The 17,807-nt window shown below is 36.0% G+C and overlaps 1 protein-coding gene across 1 annotated transcript in view; it reads right to left on the reverse strand.

Moving 5' to 3' along the window:
- ank3a (ankyrin 3a) overlaps positions 1-17,807 on the reverse strand; it is a 119,574-nt gene that overhangs the window by 37,822 nt on the left and 63,945 nt on the right. The window contains exons 23-26 of the mRNA XM_073826522.1: positions 17,376-17,448; positions 16,966-17,004; positions 10,056-10,179; positions 2,515-2,617 (exon numbers count right to left, since the gene is read on the reverse strand). Of these exons, the coding sequence (XP_073682623.1) occupies positions 2,515-2,617; positions 10,056-10,179; positions 16,966-17,004; positions 17,376-17,448 (339 nt within the window). The remainder of the gene's footprint in view (positions 1-2,514; positions 2,618-10,055; positions 10,180-16,965; positions 17,005-17,375; positions 17,449-17,807) is intronic.

Genomic DNA, 17,807 nt, shown 5'->3' on the forward strand with positions numbered 1-17,807 from the left:
ACAGAACACTGAACAGGAAAACACAAAATGGAAAAGCCTGACAGAGTCCAAGTCTGACTCTCCATCATTCTCTCTCTCTCTTTGTCCTCCTTCCCAGTGTCTAACTGTTTAAGGATAGATCGAGGTCAAGCATTCGGATTTCTAAAAGTGCCTTTAAATAAACTCTTATTAGACTGAAAGTCTCGAGTCTAAGAGTTTATTTAAAGGCACATTTGGAAATGAGAATGTGGCACTGGACAGAACAGTTTGTGTCTGTGTGGATGGGGACCAGGCTTTCGTAAAGCCCATGGGACCTAAGACAAATATTCCAAGACATTTTGCTGTGTTGTGGAAAGTCCTGAGTGCACTTTGTGCAATTGTAGGAAGAATGCCAGACAATGAATGGAATTAACAATAAATCTATGGCTTTTTATAGGTACAGGTTTGAGGTGTAGCAATTCTTTGTTTATATAGTTTCTAGTGCTGATCAGTCAGTGTTGATGCAGATCAAGTGTGATATCTTATAGCAGTGCAGTGGAACTTGTATGGCTTAATATAACATAAATGATGTCTCTTACTGATATATGTAATAGAAAACCCATGAAAGATATACGTTATTTAAAAAAGTCCACATTGATTCATATATATATTTTGGACTATGGCACTACCTCTTGCTATTTTTACGGAAAATAAAGTACTCATACGATGACCACAGCTACTGAAAGAGCTTACAGGTGGAGATGGATATAAGCGTTGGCCAAATGCCGCACCATCGATTTTTCCCACAAGAAGTCTAAACACCCCCAGATTTCAAGTGAAATGGCTAAGAAACTCTTTCAGTGGCTGCAGCGCCATGACAAGCTTTGGCATGTTTACATCCTGTCAGGATGGCATCTAGCGTTTCTTGTTTCTGCCATTTTTAAAGCAAGCTCTTTCAGTAGCTGTGGTCTACTAAAAGCCTCAAAGGCATCAGGGCTAAAGTGGAGAGAACAAAGACGTAGGTCTTTAGGAAGTTCTATTCATGCACAGGCATCTTCCCATTCTTTTCCCCTCTTCTTATCGCCAGAAGTGTAGTCAAGACTTACATCGTTTCTCTTGTTGCCATTCGACTGAAAATTACAACCAAAAGCATACAATGTGGCATTGTATCAGTCTTTTATTTTCTGAGTTGCTTATCCCGAGTTGTGTTGCAGAAAAAATTGCAACAGTAGTGGCAGCAGCTCACCAAGTGCAACCATTTTACATCATCGAAATAATGGCGCCCCCCTAAAGTCCAAAATTTTTTTAAATAATGTAAATATTTTGTGAATTTTCTACTACATATTTCAATAAGACACATAATTTATGTTATATTAAGCCACACAAGTCTTAATACCCGGGGTTCCCTTTAAAATGCTGTCTATAAAGGAAACTTACTAAGGTTTGTAACAACACAGTAGTGTGTGTGCATTCTGGAAGTATAATGCAGAGTAAAACACAGCCACTTTTCCACCTTCAGGGCAAACTGTTCTAAAAAACGATAAGGAATGGTTACAGTTATATTTCCACTTGAGCTTAAAGGATTAGTTCACTTCCAGAACAAAAATCTACAGATAATGTACTCACCCCCTTGTCATCCAAGACGTTCATGACTTTCTTTCTTCAGTTGTAAAGAAATTATGTTTTTTTTTTTGTAATTGATTTTGTAATCTGGGTCAATACAGTTAGGGTATGTCGAAAAACTCCCATCTTGACACTGGGTCAGTACTTCTACAGCGATGTAGGATGATTTTGAAGTTGGGTAAGAAAACGAGATGGGAGTTTTTCGATATACCCTGTATTGACCCGGATCACACAGACTACGCATGCACACCGCAGAGACAAGACAAGATGAGCATTTGAAGTTAAAAAGTATATAAATGTCAATTTGTTTAGAAAATAACAGATCGTTTCACTAGATAAGACCCTTCTTCCTCGGCTGGGATCGTTTTGGAATTTCAAACTTGGGGGCACCATACATATCCATTATATTCCTCAAAAAACATAATTTCTTTACGACTTAAGAAAGAAAGAAATGGACATCTTGGATGACAAGGGGGTGAGTACATTATCTGTAAACTTTTGTTCTGAAAGTGAACTAATCTTTTAACAGTACTGAACTGTGCTGGTAGAATGTGTGCAGTGACGTCATCGCTTGCGATTGGTCGCTTATTTGTTGCCTGGCTACCAGTTTCTCTCTGTCACTGGCCAAGCATGCTATTTGAGTGAAGTAAACAGAAATATCTGATCATCCTCCATAACGTGGCCACTATTTACATCTCATACCATCTGTAAACACTTGCATTGCACCTGCCAGGGCAACAACTGATGCATTAGTATTATGAGCTCTGCTATCAGCCCCACAGTGGAAAAAACAAAACCATATCCTGGGCTGGATGGTCTGAAACAGAACAGTTAAGCAACAAGAACGGTTTGGCCTGACGTTGGAAAAGCGGCTACAGTACTGAATGAGAACAAGACACGGATGAGAGCGATAAAGAGAGTTGGTGTTCTTACCGTGTCTTTGGTGGGCGCCAACATCTCTTCAATCATCATGCTGTCCCGAGCGAAGGAGCTTCTGTTCAGAGTGTTGGACCTGTCTGAGCTGAAGGAGCGCAGACTGGAGTGTGTAAGAGGTTCACACATGTGCACACGCACAAGCAGATACACACAAACACAAAGCGAAAGACGCACAGACAGGGACGAACGAACATAAACACAAAACAAAAAAAACACAAAAAGTTACAACATGCAACATCCAGGGAGAACAAAATCAAACCCTTCAGAGGAGGGAAGAGAGAAAGGGATATCTAACGAACAGAGGAAGTAAAAAGAAAAAAAAATGATGCTGTAAGAAGTATTCTCATAGTTTCAGAAAATTAAGGTCGAACCACTGATGTCACAGGGACTATTTTAACAATGTCCTTACTAACTTTCTGGGCTGTGAATGTTAGTTGCATTGCTGTCTATGCAGGGTCAGAGCGGTCTCGGATTTCATCAAAAATATCTTAATTTGTGTTCTGAAGATGAACAAAGGTTCGGAACAACATGAGTAGTTAATCATTTTTTCTCTTTGAAAAGTAAAGTTATGTCAATACAACAAACAATGCACGTCTTGCTATGTGTAAAGGTTTAACACTTATTGCGACAACTTTTGAAAAACCCCTAATCCATGAGGAACAGTTATAGCAAGCACCGCTAATAAACTGACACTTTGAATAAGTATTTTTCAGCTCGGATCAAATTTACGACTGTGTGAGTGTGTGCACCCTTCTGCAGTGCTGTTAGAAACGCCTGGATCTCTGCAGGACAGCAGTCCTGGGCTGGTTGCACGGTGTGTGTATGAGAGATTGAAAATTCTGCAGCAATCAGCAGGATTTAAAGGTACAGTACTGTAGCACACACAGCAGAACTGCACACGAGGGTGTGTTTACGAAAGAAATGGTGTATCGGTTTGTGAGCTAGTTTTTGGATGAATGGGTTTACTACTTTCTATCTATTCCTTCCTCTCAACCTCTTGCACGTCAGCTTCATTCGTCCTGATCTGCATAGTTTTTATGGTACTGTGGCATTACAGCAGCCGACTCTGCAGCACACACTCTCTCATTTCCCTCCTCTGCATTAACTTATCTCTTTTGCCTTTCCTTCTTTATCATTCTGCTTCTTTGCTATGCACTTCTTTCAAATGATCTCACTGTGAACAGAGCCAGCATTGTATGAGAAGGGTGTGCTATGCTTCTGTGTGCATTTGCATGGATGCGAAACAGCATACATCTGCTTTATTCTACTCATATGTGACCCTGGACCACAAAAGTCTTAAGTAGCACGGGTATATTTGTAGTAGCAATAGCCAAAATACATTGTATGGGTCAAAATTATTGATTTATAAATTATAAATTTGCCAATACTATGCATTACTAAGAGCTTCATTTGGACAACTTTAAAGGCGATTTTCTCAATATTTAGATTTTTTTGCACTTTCAGATTCCAGATTTTCAAATAGTTGTATCTCGACCAAATATGTGACCCTGGACCACAAAACCAGTCTTAAGTCGCTGGGGTATATTTGTAGTAGTAGCCAAAAATACATTGTATGGGTCAAATTTATTTATTTTTCTTTTATGCCAAAAATCATTAGGAAATTAAGTAAAGATCATGTTCCATGAAGATTTTTTTTTGTAAAATTCCTACTAGAAATATATCAAAATGTAATTTTTGATTAGTAATATGCATTGTTAAGAACTTAATTTGGACAACTTTAAAGGTGATTTTCTCAGTATTTTGATTTTTTTGCACCCTCAGATTCCAGATTTTCAAATAGATGTATCTCGGCCAAATATTGTCCTATCAGATGTCCTAACAAACCATGTATCAATAGAAAGCTTATTTATTGAGCTTTCATATGATGTATACATCTCAGTTTTGTAAAATTTAACCTTATGATTTAACCTGGTTTTGTGGTCCAGGGTCACATATTATCCTATCCTAACAAACCATACATCAATAGAAAGCTTATTTATTCAACTTTCAGGTGTATACATCTCAATCTTCCTACCTCAAATTCTGCGACCAAGCTGTGTGAATGTGTGTTTAAGCACACAATGTGGATTAACTATCCTACACTAACTATACTGGTGATCATAACCAAACATGCTTAGAACATTGTATCTATTTTAAATTTTTGCAATAAAATTGACCTCTGATCAATGTGTTGAGTAATGGCCAATTAAATGTCCCGTCAGCGATGTGACAGAGTAATTGGCTTCAACTGCTGACTGCTCAGCTTAAAGCTTTTGTCCCTGGATGTTACATAGAGCACCACACAACTGAAACAACAGCAAAACACAACATATATGAAACACAATCCATGCCACACTAAACAAAAACTTAGAAAGCAACCAAAACACAATAGTTAGCACACTATTCATTAATATTTCAGACAATAATAACATTTAAAACCACAATATTTCACAACACACAACTACTGCCCACTTCTCCTGTTGTTTTAAAACACTCTGTACATCTTTTGCATTTATAAACCGCCTTTGAAAAGGTTAGATGGCTTTTGTGTGACCTCTAAGAAGCGTGTTCGGCTTCGGGCCGGATAGAACAAATTAGACGTCAGCGCAAGAGAAGTTCATAGACCAAAACTCCAGTTGAGATGCATGAATTTGTTCTATCAGGCCGAGGAGCTCAGGCCTCAGTGTATGAAAGGGATGAGACTCCACAGAAACGCACTGCACCAGATGACTCGGTGGAGCGGGGCATGATGGGAGTTGTAGTACGTATGGAAAGGGGCAGAGACAGAAACGACAGCTACGGAGAGAGAAGGCGAAAGGCACAGAGAGGGAAAGGCAGAGAGAAAGACATCACTCTTACCTTATCCTGGGGCTAGAGAGAGTGAGAGAAGCCAAGAAAGAGAAAAGAGAGTAAAATGTACTGGACGTGGCAGAAGCAGTGAGAGTTAAGCATGGCACTGAGGCTCTGCCACAGCATGTGTTGTGCTCCTAGACAGGACTGGGTGTGAGTTTGGTAAAAACAGTCAACATTAATAACCCTATGTAAGAGCAAACAATGCCAGGCGGATGTTAACAAAACAAAAGAGGCAGAAAATATGAAGCTCTGTACGGTAGAATAAAGAAACATAGTAACAATCCAAACAGCAAAAGTATTTTAAAACTCCTTTTCAGACATGAAACAGTGTGTCTTAGCTTGGCTAAGTAGCTGGGATACTGAGTTGCAAATGACGTTACAATAATCTATACAGCTAATTTGACTCACATTTGACTATTTATGGCCAAGCAAGCCGCAGTGTCAATATCCAAATGCAGCAAACCATAATGCTAATTCTTCCCTCTGAGCTACACTAGAGTTCTGAAAGGGTCAATGCAAACAATCCATCATAACGAAAAGTGATAAGAGACTGAAGGTCCATCACATCACACCTTTACGTCCACACAAACCGAGTCACGCACTTTCCAGACTTTGTCACTCAGCGTTCCCTTCCTGGTGATGATGTCATTGTTTTCAGTCATTTATTCCCTGTCCTCGAATGTTATAACCACTGGCACACAAAAGCCAGCCAATCAGAACTCACTGTCCCGTACAACAACAGCAAATCAGGCTCTATTGTGCCACATAATGCTCACATGACAGGAGTGGTACCTTTCCATCCTAATGTCCCACCTCCCCCTCACCTGCTATGCTCACCGTCCATCAGCCACGATGAACAGATATGACCTCTTAAAAGAGAGAACGGGATGTACTTCAGGACAAAACACCACAGATGTCTGTCTTCGGGCCTACACTTTTCTGATAAACTTAGAACTTACAATAATAACACAAAGAACGACAAGGTACTGTTTTACATTTTTCTGATGATTAACACAAACATTTTGTGATCTGATCAGATTTGGCATATAGTTATGGATGATGGCGCTTACAAGGATATCATATTTGTTATGACTGTAAAGATCCATTTGATCATGTTTCATTAATAATTAATGGGGACTTTAACGCGTTAATTTAGATTAATTAATTACACAAAAATAAGGCGTTAATTTTTTTAACGCATTTTAAATCGCACTTAATTTTGCACCGCGGAACGTTTCTCACTGAATGAGTTTCAGCGGCGGACCGATTATACTGGAGCACCAACTAGCGTTTAGACAAAGGAATGCGCATATCACCGCAGCACATCGAGCCTCAGGTATCACCTCAATGCTTTTACAGAAGGTCTACCTACCTATAGGGTACCTGAATTTCTGAAATGAAGGCTAGTATATTTCTAAATATCCCAGTGTTTCCCCACGGACACGGACTGGATCGCGGACTCCATTCATAAAAAACGAATTTACTATAGCGCGGAATGCCACGTAAATTCGTCGATTTTTGGATTGATAAATCAAAAGTTGGTCTGTCACTTAATTCAAATAGCGATATGGACTAGTGTCTGTGAAAACCGAAATGCAAAAAGACCGTTTTAATATGAATCCTGCATTTACCGTTTGCCTCTGTATGTCAGAATGGCAGAGACGCATTTTTTTACACTGCACGCGTGATGCTCCCGTTAATTTTTGGCATTTTCATCTCACATGAACAGATAGACTCAATCTCCAAAGCTACTGTCAGTGTCACTTTTACCGTTTCATTTGAGAAAACTAGCATCATATCATACTTTACACACAGAAACTTCACGGCAACCTGTCAAAATAAAAGTACGGTTTAACATGAAACAGAACAATATTCCTATTTAAATAATTGACAAAAAACAATATATATGATAAAAAATTAATATAACAACAAGATTAACCACTTAATTGTAGAAAAAAATGCTATGATTATTATTATTTATTGATTTTAACAGCAAACCTCTGTTTGTTTGCCAAAAATTAAAAAGGTTTATTTTTCATTTGATTAAAAATAAAATAAATGTTTATGCTTTCATTTGATTATGAGAAAAATTAAAACACAAGAATTTATAAAAAAAAAAAAAAAAAAAAATAGCAAAAGATTGTAAAGCCCTATTGTTCAAAATGTTAAAATAGAGAGTTTTGGATTTATTTTTTCACTGAAATAAATGTTTTCGTTATGGGAAACGCTGTATCCTATAGCTACAGTTAATGGCAATATCGCACTGGTCTGTTGGACTTGGTTGAACAAAAATAAACAATATTTTGTTGCTTCAGTTTATGTATTCAGTCATTATTCAATGGTGTACTAAAAATCCATATGAAAAAACTTACTTCTCACTGTTCTCAGGTCAAATATTTATATGCGATTAAAATGCGATTAATTTCGATTAATTAATTACAAAGCCTCTAATTAATTAGATTAATTTTTTTAATCGAGTCCCGGCCCTATTAATAATACATTAAAGAGACAGACAATTCTGTCATTAATTACTCACCCTCATGACGTTCCAAACCCTTTGTTCATCTTTGGAAGACAAATTAAGATATTTTTAATAAAATCCGAGAGCTTTCTGACCCTGCATAGATAGCAACACAAATTATACGTTCAAGGCCCAGAAAGGTGGTAAGGACATTATTAAAATGGAAAAAACTGTTAAGTAAAGTTTTTGTTTTCCTTGTGCACAAACAAAGTATTCTCATAGCTTCTTAACATTACAGTTGAACCACTGAAGTCACATGAAGTATTTTATCGCTGTCCTACTACCTTTCTATTCCTGGGAATCTTTCGGTTGCATTGCTGTCTATGCAGGGTCAGAAAGCTCTTGGATTTCATCAAAAGGATCTTAATTTGTGTTCTGAAGATGAATGAAGGTCTTAACCGGTTTGGAATGGCACGAGGGTGAGTAATTAATGACAGAATTTTAATTTTGAGGAGAACTGTCCTTTTAAGCCTATAATTAGCCATCTGAGCATCTCTTATGCGGGTATTTACACTTGTTTGTTTTTTTTGTTTTTTTTACTAATCAGATTATATATGAGCATAAATAGAACATACCAAACCAACTTAGAAGATGCAACAACACACAACTTGGCCAAGTAGGGCTGGACGGTATGACAATATGTATGTATGACAGTATAAAGTGTCTATCATTAGAGATTTTGCTATATTGTTTATTTTGGGGTATATAAAGGAATATATCTGCATTGCACAGAAATACTATAAGTTATTACACAGTAATAAAAAGAATAAAGATAAAGAAATGGGAAAATATAGAACAGGATGTGCATGATGTTAAATAAAGTTATTAAGCACAATGAACTGTGATAAAGAACTCAATCTAGTCATATCGCCCACCACTATGGGCAAGTGTTGTACAGGCCTTATATATAACCATATATGTGACCCTGGAACACAAAACTTAAGTAGCATGGGCATATTTGTAGCAATAGCCAAAAATACATTGTATGGGTCAAAATGATCGATTTTTCTTTTCTGCCAAAAATCATTAGGATATTAAGTAAAGATCATGTTCGATTAAAATATTTTGTAAATTTTCTACAGTAAATATATCAAAACATAATTTTATTAGTAATATGCATTGCTAAGAACTTAATTTAAACAACTTTAAAGGCAATTTTCTTAATATTAGATTTTTTTTTGCACCTTCAGACTTTCATACAGTTGTATCTCGGCCAAAAACATCAATGGAAAGCTTATTTATTCAACTTTCAGATAATGTATAAATCTCTAAAAAAAATATATCTTAATGACTGGTTTTGTGGTCCAGGGTCACACATATAAAAAATGGACACAAGCAGATCTGATCCAACAAAACGCATAAAGTGACCATTTATTTTTTTATAGCAAAAACAGAATTTACCACCATAATCCTCTTTTACACTGTATATCTTGGTACTCTTTTGAAATTTTTTATTTAAAAAAATTCCATGTTTTTCATATTTAATTTAGATATTTACAGTTTACCGCCATCATTTGCTGATACAAATTCTGCAGAAGTTGCCTTGCTGTAGAGCACCAGTTTTAGCTGAAGTGGGATAACCGCATGATGTAACCTCTTTTTAAATATTAAATACTGTAAAATATTAATGTCTGCACTAAAAGTACAACAGGTGTAGTGTTTTTCTGTTATTATTATTTGCTTAACAGTTCTCATTGTTTTATTCTGTCATCTAAAAACACTTTGTGTGTCATGCACACTTTAACTTAAATGACACATGGTGAGTTGGCTTTGTATAGTGGGAACGATTTCCAGAGAACTAGAATCCCAGTGTTTATTTCTAGATATGAAGACAGCACTGAATGCACAATGAATCTGACCGAGATTTGACTACTCTTGATTTGTTTCCTATCATCTTCCTTTTCCTGAAGCATTATTATTAATGCAGACTAAAAGCCAGTACGCAAAAACAGTAGTAACACTTTTAGTGGGGACCACCTGAACACCATTCAAAACCTATCCAAGTAATCCACCATCTAAACGCTTCCAGAAAGCCATCTACTTGTGCCATAACAACATGAAATCCACAATCTACTCACAGAGACATAGAGAATCAGCATAAGGAACCAACAGCTTTGCAAAACAAACAAGCATCTGTACATAAAATAAAAATAAGTGCTATTACCTGGCAGAGCGGGCTCCAATACTGAAACCCATGTACCCCTCCTGCGGTAAGGAGTCATCCCCTAACTCCCTCAGGTCCTGTGGCCGAAGATACTTCTCAGTCTCGCCGGTCATCGCATCTTCACCTGCAGGGATGAGACAGGCTGTAGGTGAGCTCTCTTGAAGGTGAACTGGTAAGGTGACCTATCAGCAGCTGCAGCAATTTCTCCCCCTACATTGCTCTAATTAAATAAAACCCAAAGTGACTTACAGTACACTTATTGCCAAGACAGTCCCGCTAGAGCAATCTGAGGTTAAGTGTCTTGTTCAAACAAACAGTGGTAGTAAATTGTGGTTCATCTCTTGTGGGGTGAATCTACCAGTCGAAACGCTCTTCTTGCGTCAAGCAAACATCCAGCTCACAGCTTCTAGATTATTAATTGATGTCACGTAACACCTGGGTGTTTTTCTGCCCCATCATGAATAACAGAAACTTAGGTGGCGATATTTCACTGACACATTGAAGAAACATTCTGCTGCATCAGGACACCAATGCGTCTCCTGCTGTGAAGCAACTTTCCATCTCACCCCCAATAGTTTCTTAAATCTGATTAAAAAACAAAACCAGCTAAAACCAGGCTGGTTTGCTCTCTCCGCATGGTCTGTTTGCTAGTTTTAGAAGAGTCTGGGACACTTTCATGCAGGTCAAACTAGGACATCAGCTTCAACCAGGGAAGACCAGCAAAATATCTAAGGCTGCCATTCTTTAAGCTGTTTTTAAAAGCAGGGTATCTTTTTAATATAACAATAAAAATAACATTTGTGACCCTGGACCACAAAACCAGTCTCAAGTGGCACGGGTATATTTGTAGCAATAGCCAAAATTACATTGTATGGGTATATTAGCGATTTTTCTTTTAAAAATCATAAGCTTTCTTAAAGATTATCTTCCATTCAGATATTTTGTAAATTTTCTACTGTAAATATATTTTTGATTAATATTATGCATTGCTAAGAACTTCATTTGAACAACTTTAAAGGTGTTTTTCCTCAATATTTAGATTTTTTTGCACCCTCAGATTCCAGATTTTCAAATAGTTGTATCTCGGCCAAATATTGTTCCATCCTAACAAACCATACATCAATGGAAAGCTTATTTATTCCTAAGCTTTCACAGTTTTGAATTTTGAGTTTACACTTAGTTTTGTGGTCCAGGCAGGGTTACATATATCAATTTAATTTCACAAATTACATTTTCAAATAATACTTTCATAAGTATGATAGCCTGTATTTGATTTTATTGTCTTATGAAAACAAACAAACTGTTTATATCAACCTAAGGCAGTTTGCTGGTTCGTTAACTAGTTTTAAGTGGGTTTTGGGCACTTTTCAGATGTTAGATGAGCTTGACGACCTGTTTAAACTAGCAAAACAGTTTTGTTATTTTGTACAGTTTAATAAAATACTCAATTGTAACGGATTTTATAACCATTGAAATCAACAAAGCGGTAATATTCAAAACCACACGCGAAAAGCAAACAAATCGTCACAATGAAGTTCTAGCTGGATAAAACATTATAAAAAGCAATGGCTGCGTCTCAAACAATCTCTAGCGGTTCACCTAGACATTCAACGCTGTTTAGGTATACAGCTCGTTATTTTAATAAGATAAGGATGCGCCTATGTCGCACAAAATGACGCCTAGGTAGGCAACTCTCAAGGATTTGAGTCACAGCCAACATCTTTTCCGTATCTCTCTCATAAACGCGACTCCAGCTTGTCCTCTCTCTCCGTGCTGCAGCCCCTCCCCTCCCGCTACCGAACTCCTCCGTTTCCCTAACCGGCTCGCTAATACCTTCCTACTCCGGTACCAAATTAACGACTTAAGGACAACGAACAGTCATGACAAAGACTAATAGATGACCATGTCTAAAAATAGATGACACCGTATTTGACGTCACTCTGAGTTTTAAAAGTACACACTGAAAAAATATAACGTTAACCGAGCAGCGTCCAGCCGGTGAACACTGTATGCAGCAGAGCCCCAAAACACCGCAGTATTCTGACACACCGACAGTCCGTATCAACACTCACATAAAAGCGCTGCCATATCCCACTCCGGCACAGATAAATCCGTTATTAACGTATTCCTGCGATTATTTGATCAGTTCTCAAAGAAGCCTGTATCCTCCGAGAAAAAGACTGATGATGAGGACTCTATTCCGGTTGGTCATGTGAGAGTCGGTCGTCCCGAGTCGACCAGAACTCTTGTGGCACTGTATGTGCGAGATTTATATCCGTACATTCGCCCAGTAAAAGTTAAATCACAAGGCTGCCTGGGTCATGCGAAGGAGGATCTACCAAAGCTGCACTCTCACATGTCAGGGGAGCTTTGCTCTCGTTCCAGCCCCGCGCGAGCGAGCGCGCGCGCGCGCACACACACACTCAACACACACGCGGGCGCGCAGAAACAGAGCAGCTCTAGTGTGTGTGTGTGTGTGTGTGTGTGTGTGTGTGTGTGTGTGTGTGTGTGTGTGTGTGTTGCTAAAGATTTTGCAGGTCTAGCAGCAAGTACAAGGTGGTAATAAGACACCAAGTACTGTCAACATAGTTCTCTCAAGAGAATGAAGGGAGACAGTGCAAGCACTTTTCTAATATATACCTGCGCTTGTTTGGCTGTACTTCTGAGGGTCAAATATTTAAAAATGTCCTCATACATACAAAGAAACCTGTTGATAACTGACTTGTGTGTACCTCTTTCCTCACTGTTTAAAAGGCTCATACTGGAATCGTGTTATGATTTACATTACATATATTATCATAGTTGATAAACCCTAATCTCAGGCCTTCAGACTGAAATCCACCCCTGATTCTTACAAAGGTAACAGGTCTGTGCTGTTAATGTAACATCTAACAAAATTTAAAATGCTGCCTTGGCAACTAACTGTTGAAGTAAAAGCATTAAAATGCTAAACATACTGTAAATATTTACAGTTCAGAGGTCAAACCCTTACATACACCTTGTAGAATTGAATCTGCAAAATGTTAATTATTTTACCAAAATAAGAGGGATCATACAAAATGCATGTTATTTTTTATTTAGTACTGACCTGAATAAGATATTTCCCATAAATTATGTTTACATATAGTCCAGAAAAGAAAATAATAGTTGCATTTATAAAAAATGACCCTGTTTAAAAGTTTACATACACTTGATTCTTAATACTGTGTTGTTACCTGAATGATCCACAGCTGTTTTTTTTTTTTTTTTTTTTTTTTAGTTATAGATGTTCATGAGTCAAACAGTTGGGTTTTCAGCATTTTTTGTGTATTTAAACCCTTTCCAACAATGACTGTATGATTTTGAGATCCATCTTTTCACACTGAGGACAACTGAGGGACTCATATGCAACTATTACAGAAGGTTCAAACACTCACTGATGCTCCAGAAGGAAGCAAGGGGTGTAAACTTTTGAACAGAATGAAGATGTGTACATTTTTCTTATTTAGCTTAAATATCATATTTTTTTATTTAGTACTGCCATTCAATTACATGTTTCCCAGAGGACAAAATAAGTAAAATTTACCCTAATCTTTAATTTCAAAAAGTTTTCTCTTAATGAATTGTGTTTCTGAAGCATTAGCATGCGTTTAAATCTTCTGTAATAGTTTCAACTGAGTCCCTCAGTTGTCCTCAGTGTAAAAAAAAAACATATCTCAAAATCATACAGTCATTGTATGATCATCAAATAAGAGACTCATGAACAACTATCACTAAACAAAAATCATTCAGGTAACAACACAGTATTAAGAAGCATTTGTAAACTTTTGAAGAGGGTATTTTTTTATAAATTAAACCATTATTTTCTCTTGTGGACTATATATAAATGCGTTTTATGTGAAAATCTTATTCGGGTCAGAACTAAATAAAAAAATAACATGCATTTTGTATGATCCCTCTTGTTTTGCTAAAATAATTAACATTTTGCAGATTTTGCAAGGTGTATGAAAACTTTTGACCACAACTGTATATATAAATGAATAAAACGAATAAAGGCACATAACAAAATTACTAAAATAAAAACTGAAAATATCTTAAAATAAAATGTAATTTATAATATTAATAAATACTTAATAGTATATAAATCATACAAAAATAACACTGCTACCAGAGTCTGCACAAGGGTAAAATCTAAATTATGAAAAACAGTATCATCTCTAATAGCACCATAAGACATAATAAGTGTGTGTTCATGCGGGAAAGTTGCTCAAACAGATAAATGTTTTTCTTTTATCAGTTAATGTCAAGGTCTCCTCATGTACTCACACTCAAGAGTCACTGTAGAACATTCATGAGTGCTAAAGAACATTACATAACTGTAAGGAAGTTCACCTCTCGTCTAAGTACTGAGCTTACAGTGCATATACGCAACTCCTCTTTTTAACTATGTGTGTAATTTGCTGAACTAGGCACTGTGCTCTTGGATGTGCATGGGACGCATCAGGCTTTAATATTAAATACATGAAATATCCCCATTATGATATTAAACTGACTACAGTGTAATAAAATGATAAAACAATGAAAAGAGATAAAATACAGGGTTCCCACAGTACTGAAAAATGTCAGGGAATTTGATTTCCAGACCTGGACTAGTCATATACAGTACAAAGTCCAAAGTTTTTGAACAGTGAGATTTTGAATGTTTTTTAAAAGAAGTCTATTCTGCTCACCAAGCCTGCATTTATTTGATCCTACAATTTAGAAATATTTTTCTATTTAAAATGTTTTCTATTTGAATATATTTTATAATGTAATTTATTCCTGAGATTTCAAAGCTGAGTAGATTTTTTTTAGGTTTCTTTGATGAATACAAAGTTCAGAAGAAAAGCATTTATCTGAAACAGAAATCTTTTGTAACATTATCTACATTATTGTCTTTACCATTACTTTTGATCAATTTAAAGCATCCTTGCTTAATAAAAGTATTAATTTATATATATACAGTATATATATATATACAGTATATATATATATATATATATATATATATATACACACACACACACACACACTGACTCCAAGCTTTTGAATGGTATAGTGTATAACAATACATAAGCTTTTTGTTTCAGTTAAATGCTGATCTTTGGATCTTTCTATTTATCAAAAAATCCTGAGAAAATTTACTCAGCTGTTTTAAATACTGACAATAATAATAAAACATGGTTCTTAAATAGCAAATCAGCATATTAGAATGATTTCTGAAGGATCTGAGACTAAAGACTGGAGTAATGATGCTGAAAATTTAGATTTGATCACATGAATAAATTACAAATTTAAAATATATTCAAATAGAAAGCAGTTATTTCAAATAGTAAAAATATTTCACAATTTTAGTGCTTTTGCTGTATTTTTGATTAAATAAATACAGGCTTGGTGAGCAGAAGAGAATTCTTTAAAAAAAAACATTAAAAATCTAACCGTTAAAAAACTTTCTGAACAAAAATTGAAAAAAATAATAATAATAAATAAATAACAGGTAAAATTGCATTTAAATTTGTTTTTCAATAAAAATAATATATTTTTGACAATAAAATAATATAGACAATTTAAAAAGCGGAAAAAAAAAAAACCTTTTTATTAATTCATAATTTTAAAAAAATACTCTTTTTGAAAATGACCGCTAAAAAATAAATTATTTTTAAATGATCCCTATCCAGTCATCACAAACAACTGTTAAAGTCATGGAAAAATCATGGAAATTCATTGGCTAAAAAATGAAACAAAAATTAGAAATGTTGGAAATGTAACATACAAAATATATTAATGTTTAATAATAATAAATAATAATTATTATTATTTAAAATAATAATAAATGATAAATTACAGGATAATAACTACATAATACTAAAATAGCACTGGGTAGAAAATGTAGAAACCCTGTACAAGCAATCATATTAATTAAAATCTAGAAATGCAAAAGGTTTCTGTCAGGTTTCTGTAAGGAAGAACTAGGTTTAGGGTATAGCAAATATAATTAGTGTAATATAAAAACAACAGCTGTCAGTAGTCATTCTCCACAATAATAAGACAACAAACAGGTGTGCATGAGTTACAAAATCAGACTGGGGATCAAAGGTGCAGCATTCATTGCTTTTGACGACACAAGACCTACATGCAGAGCTTAATGGGATTACACAGATAACTTACAGGATAACCTATGGTTCTATTATAGGTGTCTGCTGCTAACAAACACGCACACACATGCACTAATGCACACTTTACCTCTCAACATACTGCTAAGACAGCAGTTTCAACACTAGACTTCAGCATTTTACTGCTTTATAATATTCCAAGATCTCCATAACTCTCCCTCTCTATTTTGCATGTCTCTCTTGCTCTCAGGTAAAGGGGTGACACCTGTGGGCCAAGTCAGTGTCACCTGCGGGATTGTGAGCGTATCTGCTGACACACGCGGTAACCGTATACCCTCATCCCTCCCCGTTACCATGGAGAGGGGTGCAATGAGGGACATCAAGCTTATGAATATTTCAGCGCTGCACCAGGAGACAAGAGAGAGAGTTTGGCATCATAGTCAACACGTGGAGTGTTTTCTTCTCCTCCTGATACACCGCACGTCAGCTTCACTGTATCCCAGGCAACTCTATCACATACAGGCTTTTGTGGGCATCTGTTATTGTATGAGCATTTGTAAATATGAAAAAAAAAAAAAAAAAAAAAAAACGTGTGTGTGTCAAGTTGGCATACACAGGATATCACAGCAATCACACTCTGGTTATATGCATACAGACAAAACACACAGAGCGCACTGCAAAGCCAGGCGAGAGGAACGCATCTAAGCCGAGCGAGTGTGTGCGTGAAGCGAGGGATGATTAAAAAAGGGAGAAAACACTAGAACTGCAGAAGTGTGTACCTTCTTCCCCATCAGCCTGAGCTTCATGATCTTTCACTGCTGTCAAACATACAGTACACAGCAATATGTTAAACATACATGCTCTCTCTCTCTCTCACACACACACACTGAATAACGAAGGCAGATAGTGTTAGCCTTGTGATCATGGTGCAAGCTAGTGGGGCAGCTGTCAAAATAAATATTTGAATATACTGCTGGATGCAAGACGAATTTAAATAATATTTTAACAACTGCCTCACTGACTCAATGTGCAAATGGTCACAGCAGAGTGAAGAGATCTTTATAACAGTATAAACCAATATGGTTCACAAAGAAAGTGTGATACTGCGTATGTGTGTGTGTGTGTGTGTGTGTGTGTGTGTGTGTGTGTGTGTGTGTGTGTGTTTAGATCAGTGCTTAGTCAGCTTTACCTTCGTCGTCGGACATGTCGAGGAACTCATTCATGGTCTCCGGGACGTTGATCTTGTGTTTCTCAGTTACAGGCTGGTCAAAAATGGAAAACATGCAAAATGTGAGTTAGAGATACTCAGGCTTTCATGAGAATAAATAGCATAAAATTGCAAATTATATTCATAATATTACATAATAATACAACTTACTTAAACAGATAATTATTTTTATATTTTTGCTGAAATATATTATATTATTATAAAAAATATTATATTATATGATTATAATATTGCAATATTATTAAATTAAAAATATTGCTAATTATTTTGCATAAAATTGCTAATTATATTCTTAAAATGACAGCTTACTTAAAAAAAAGGCATAATACAGATGTAAAAATTCTGGCTTACACTGATTAACTGATAATTATTTTTATGTTATTGCTGGTAATC

The sequence above is a fragment of the Garra rufa genome, chromosome 21 (genome assembly GCF_049309525.1).
Source record: "Garra rufa chromosome 21, GarRuf1.0, whole genome shotgun sequence".
Classification (NCBI taxonomy): Eukaryota; Metazoa; Chordata; class Actinopteri; order Cypriniformes; family Cyprinidae; genus Garra; species Garra rufa.